Here is a 6,186-nt window from a genome sequence, read left to right as displayed (position 1 = left end):
GGTGCTAACTTGCACGTTATTGTCGCCGCTCACTTCCCTACAGCGCTGGTATTACAGGTTTATAAAAACCCAGCGTTATCAGGCAAGAAGTGAGCGTAGAGCAAAATTGAGCTCCATACCGCACTCCAATACCAGCGCTGCTGAAAGCTGCGGTGAGCTGGTTTTACGTGCTCGTGCACGATTTCCCCATAGACATCAATGGGGAGAGCCTGGTGAAAAAAAGCCTAACACCTGCAAAAAAGCTCTGTAACGCAGCCCCATTAATTCCTATGGGGAAACAAAATTTATGTTTACACCTAACACCCTAACATAAACCCTGAGTCTAAATACCCCTAATCTTACACTTATTAACCCCTAATCTGCCGCCCCCGACATCGCCAACACCTACATTATTAACCCCTAATCTGCCACTCCGGACATCACCGCCACTATAATAAACATATTAACCCCAAAACCGCCGAACTCCCGCATCACAAACACTAGTTAAATATTATTAACCCCTAATCTGCCGCCCCTAACATCGCCACCACCTACCTACATTTATAAACCCATAATCTGATGCCCACAACATCGCCGACACCTACACAATGTTATTAACCCCTAATCTGCCGCCCCCAACGTCACTGCCACTATTATAAACATATTAACCCCTAAACCGCCATACTCCAGCATCGCAAACACTAGTTAAATATTATTAACCCCTAATCTGCTGCCCCTAACTTCGCCGCCACCTACCTACATTCATTAACCCCTAATCTGCCACCCCCAACGTCGCCTCCACTATATTATATTTATTAACCCCTAAACCTAGTCTAACCCTAACACCCCATAACTTAAATATAATTAAAATAAATATAAATAAAACCTACTATCATTACCTAAATTATTCCTATTTAAAACTAATTACTTACCTGTAAAAAAACCCCTAAGCTAGCTACAATATAATTAATAGTTATATTGTAGGTAGTTTAGGTTTTATTTTTATTTTACAGGCAAGTTTGTATTTATTTTAACTAGGTACAATAGTTATTAAATAGTTATTAACTATTTACTAGCTACCTAGCTAAAATAAATACAAATTTACCTGTAAATAAAACCTAACCTGAGTTACACTAACACCTAACATTACACTACAATTAAATCAATTACATTAATGAAATACAATTACCTTAATTACAAAAAAAACCCCACTAAATTACACAAAATAAAAAAAGAAATTATCAGATATTTAAACTAATTACACCTAATCTAATAGCCCTATCAAAATAAAAAAGCCCCCCCCCCCAAAAGTTAATAACTATTTACTAACTATTCTACCTAGTTAAAATAAATACAAACTTGCCTGTAAAATAAAAATACACCCTAAGATAGATACAATGTAACTATTAGTTATATTGTAGCTAGCTTAGGGTTTATTTTATAGATAAGTATTTAGTTTTAAATAGGAATTATTTAGTTATTAATAGTATGTTTTATTAAGATTTATTTTAATTATATTTAAGTTAAGGGGTGTTAGGGTTAGGGTTAGACTTAGGTTTAGGGGTTAATAAATTTAGTATAGTGGCGGCAGATTAGGGGTTAATAAATGTAGGTAGGTGGCGGCGATGCTAGGGGCGGCAAATTAGGGGTTAATAATATTTAACTAGTGTTTGCGATGCGGGAGTGCGGCAGTTTAGGGGTTAATATGTTTATTATAGTGGTGGCGATGTCAGGAGCGGCAGATTAGGGGTTAACTATTTTATTATAGTGTTTGCAATGCGGGAGGGCCTCGGTTTAGGGGTTAATAGGTAGTTTATGGGTGTTAGTGTATTTTTTAACACTTTAGTTATGAGTTTTATGCTACAGCTTTGTAGCGTAAAACTCATAACTACTGACTTTAGATTGCGTTACAAATCTTTGTGGGATAAGCTGTACCGCTCCCAGAAAAAGCTTGTAATATCGGCGCTACGGAAGTCCCATTGAAAAAAGACTTTACGTAAATTGCGTAAGTTAATTTGCGTTAAGGCCAAAAAAGTGTGCGGTGCCCCTAAACCTGCAAGACTTATAATACCAGCAGTAGTGAAAAAGCAGTGTTATGAGCCTTAACGCTGCTTTTTCACTCATACTGCAAAACTCTTTATCTAGCCGATAGTAAATAAATGTTTAAAGGTCAATTTTAAACTTTTAAGATCTTAACATATTTTTATTGTTGTAAAAGGATTGTAGAATTTCTCGCTGTGTGTAAAATTCAGAAATATGTTTCTGTGCATTACGGAGGGGTAATAAATATTCAAGAAACATGTGGGTGTTTGAAAGATTTTATTTTTCCCACTTAAGTTTACTTTAATAATTGTCCATTGCACGTCTCAAGGAGCCAACTCTACTGTTTATAGCACCCCAGTCACTGTATCTTCTGTACTCTCCAGGTTTCAGGTAGTACTGACGTCCTTTGTAGTTTGGCTCTTCAAAGAATATCCAGTGCCCATCATGAACATTACAAGAATGGATGTCATGGTAGCGGAATTGGTCATGAACACTGGTGCAGTCATCTGAAAATTCCATAAGTTGGCCCTTGAAATCTTCTCTCTCATAGACTTTTACTCTATATGGACCTCTATGCTGTATATAGAAGAGAAAAAAACATGACAAACATTAAATTCTATTGTATATATTTATATTTATGTATGAAACAAATTTGTAGATAATAATCTTATAACCATTTTTAAGTTTGGCAACATATCTCCAGGAATGCCTGGGATATAAATAAACAGCATTATTCACATATCATTAAGTATTAACTAAGCAGAAAAAATATTCTTACCTAGAAATACTTTGGAAATTTTAAACTAAAACATGTTTTGACCCTAGAAACATATTTCTTTTTTTTAAAACTGTTATTTATATAGCAGATGGGTACAGTAGACAGTGCACATAAGTTTCATAAAAGAAGGCAACATAATAAAGTAGTTACAGAAGACAAACAGGAAATAGTGATGTCGCGAACCTAACATTTTGCGTTCGTGAACGGCGAACGCGAACTTCCGCAAAAGTTTGCGAACCGGGCGAACCGCCATAGACTTCAATAGGCAGGCGAATTTTAAAACCCACAGGGACTCTTTCTGGCCACAAAAGTGATGGAAAAGTTGTTTCAAGGGGACTAACACCTGGACTGTGGTATGCCGGAGGGGGATCCATGGCAAACTCCCATGGAAAATTACATAGTTGATGCAGAGTCTGGTTGTATTTATGTCCATAAAGGGCATAAATAACCTAACATTCCTAAATTGTTTGGAATAACTTGCTTTAAAACATCAGGTATGATGTTGTATCGTTCAAGTAGTGTAAGGGTTTTTTTTTTTAAATGTACACTACTGTTTTAGCAGATATGACTTGCACTGGTGTGACACTGTGCCCTGGCAGGACCTGGAACGCACACGTGTGAGGGAAACTGACTGCTATTATTTCACAGTAAAAAAAGGTTTGTTTTTTTTTTTTAAATGTATGTATACTACTGTTTTAGTAGATATGACTTGCACTGGTGTGACACTGTGCCCTGGCAGGACCTGGAGCGCACACGTGTGAGGGAAACTGACTGCTATTATTTCACAATAAAAAAGGTTTGTTTTTTTTTAAATGTATGTACACTACTGTTTTAGCAGATATGACTTGCACTGGTGGGACACTGTGCCCTGGCAGGACCTGGAACGCACACGTGTGAAGGAAACTGACTGCTATTATTTCACATTAAAAAAAGTTTTTTTTTTTTTTTTTAAATGTACACTACTGTTTTAGCAGATATGACTTGCACTGGTGTCACACTGTGCCCTGGCAGGACCTGAAACGCACACGTGTGAAGGAAACTGACTGCTATTATTTCAAATTAAAAAAAGGTTGTTTTTTTTTTTTAAATGTACACTACTGTTTTAGCAGATATGACTTGCACTGGTGTCACACTGTGCCCTGGCAGGACCTCAAATGCACACGTGTGAAGGAAAATGACTGCTATTATTTCAAATTAAAAAAAGTTTTTTGTTTTTTTTAAATGTACACTACTGTTACACCAGATATGAGTGGTGGCACTGGGCAAGTGGGCACAGTATATGAGCTGGCAGGCAGGCTGCAATTAGATTACACAGGGAAAAAAAAAAAGCAGACTGATGTTCTAGCCCTAAAAAGGGCTTTTTGGGGTGCTGTCCTTACAGCAGAGATCAGATGAGTCCTTCAGGACTGTAGTGGATACTAAATACACTAGCCTAGCTATCGATTTCCCTATTAAATCAGCAGCAGCTACTCTGTCCCTCCTCTCACTAAGAATGCAGGCTCCGAATGAATCTAAAATGGATGCTGTCCAGGAGGTTGGAGGGTCTGGGAGGGAGTGTCTGCTGCTGATTGGCTGGAATGTGTCTTGTGACTGTGAGCTACAGGGTCAAAGTTTACTCAATGATGACGAATAGGGGGCGGATCGAACATCGCATATGTTCGCCGTCCACTGCGAACGCGAACATGCTATGTTCGCTGCGAACTATTCGTGGCAGAACTGTTCGCGACATCACTAACAGGAAATACTTCTTAATTTACAAAGACTAAAAAGGGTAAATACTGTATATTTACAAGTTCACAAATGTAATAAATGTACAATGCAGTGTTTTGCCAAATAAAAAAAACTTATCGAGCTATGAAAATGAGACACTCTAGTGTACCTTACCTGAGGGATGATTCTGCATGAACGAATGGAGTCATTAAATCCCATCCAGTGCTGACAGTCAGGATATTCACCTCTTTTCAAGAAGTACTGGTAGCCTCTATAATTAGAATGCTCATAGATCATCCATGGTCCACTTTCCACCCGGATGGAGTTGCAGCGACTGAAATATGAGAGCAGGTCAGTGCAATCAGAGCTGCACTCATAGGAGCGGCCCTGGAAGTTCTTGTCCTCATAGAAGATGATCTGCAGAAATAGAGAACAAGTTACCTACACATTATAAAAATGATAGAGCCTGTTAGGTGCTTTAATTGATATCCTTACAATCAATTAGATACAGGGACTGCAGGGACCATTACTGTGTATTTAGGGCTTCTATGCTGCCTCTCGTCCCTCATTGATATAATGCTTTGCCTCTATTCTATTTCTCTTTCCCCATTATAGTCACTTGCTTTTACATTTCTGATCATTTTCAACTTCTCATCTTTAATTACTATTCTGTTTTTTTTTTTTAAAACATCTTTCTTTTGAAAACTGTCCTATTACAAAGCAGGGAGAATACAGTAATGTAAACTGTGTACTGTACAATCACATTTACAAGGTTACCCTTACCTTCCCCATTTTAAATCAACTTTGTGTAAGTGCACAGAGCAGGGTTTATATACAACTCATCTTGTGCTGGTTCTGCATATGTCAAACAAAGGGGCCTCAATCTGTCTAGTAAGGTGAATTTATAGTTATTTTGCTGGTGTATTGTGTGTAGTGCAAGGCCTTTGTGAAGCTTCTGTTATCTTTTGTGTACTAGGGAATTAAAGCCTTTATTATAAAATGCTAAAGGCCCAGATTCAGGGTATATGTCAGCAAACATATTGTTTTAATCATAGGCAAATGGTCATTTCCAGCGTGATGAGAACAAATGTAATTAAACTTGTGTTATGATTTCTTAATTGGACATATGCGTAATATTTGTCCTATGTTCCTTGTGTAACTTTTAAAAATGTACAATAAAAAAATTATTTTTTATTAAAATAGAAATAAGTATATATGTGTATATGTATATATATATTTGTGTGTGTTTGTCTATCATGGCTGATTGACATTGTTTTATTTTTTATTTCATGACAAAAATAGTTCACATAAAAGTAGTTTAGTAGAACTATCTTAAAAAAAACTGATTAAACCTGCATTTCCCATACCTGGTTATCTCATATTTAAGCAAATTTAAAAATGAACTGATTCAGCCCCAACAGAACATTTTAATAAGATACACTTTTTATAGAAGGTAAAGTTCCGATAAAGGGATGAATGTGTGAAGCCAGGTATGTACAAGGCAACCTGTCTGCCCGGATTTGAGGTGAACCGGCAGCGGACACTGTACATCCGCTGAATGATTGATCATTACGCACAAACTTGCATGTGTAATGCCGCCCCCCATGATCCCCCCGCGTTCAGGGTGATTTATATCCACCAACTCATAGGTGGCAGACAAGGTAAGAAGCAGGGGT

At 37.3% G+C, this 6,186-nt stretch overlaps 1 protein-coding gene across 2 annotated transcripts; it reads right to left on the bottom strand.

Annotated features, from left to right (window-relative positions):
• Window positions 1–2,322: 2,322 nt before the first annotated feature.
• On the bottom strand, window positions 2,323–5,302 carry LOC128638481 (gamma-crystallin 1-like). 2 transcript variants are annotated; one of them, XM_053690469.1, is made up of 4 exons: window positions 5,294–5,302; window positions 4,685–4,927; window positions 3,652–3,668; window positions 2,323–2,581 (listed from the first exon to the last, which is right to left on the bottom strand). In XM_053690469.1, exons 1-4 carry the CDS (start codon window positions 5,300–5,302, stop codon window positions 2,323–2,325), a joined length of 528 nt encoding a protein of 175 aa, XP_053546444.1. The 2 variants fall into 2 exon arrangements, with proteins under 2 accessions (XP_053546444.1, XP_053546436.1); XM_053690461.1 differs by lacking the exon at window positions 3,652–3,668 and having other exon boundaries at window positions 2,323–2,598.
• Between the last annotated feature and the right edge of the window lie 884 nt (window positions 5,303–6,186).

The sequence above is a fragment of the Bombina bombina genome, chromosome 1, assembly GCF_027579735.1.
Source record: "Bombina bombina isolate aBomBom1 chromosome 1, aBomBom1.pri, whole genome shotgun sequence".
Classification (NCBI taxonomy): domain Eukaryota; kingdom Metazoa; phylum Chordata; class Amphibia; order Anura; family Bombinatoridae; genus Bombina; species Bombina bombina.
This window is presented reverse-complemented; position numbering and strand designations above follow the sequence as displayed.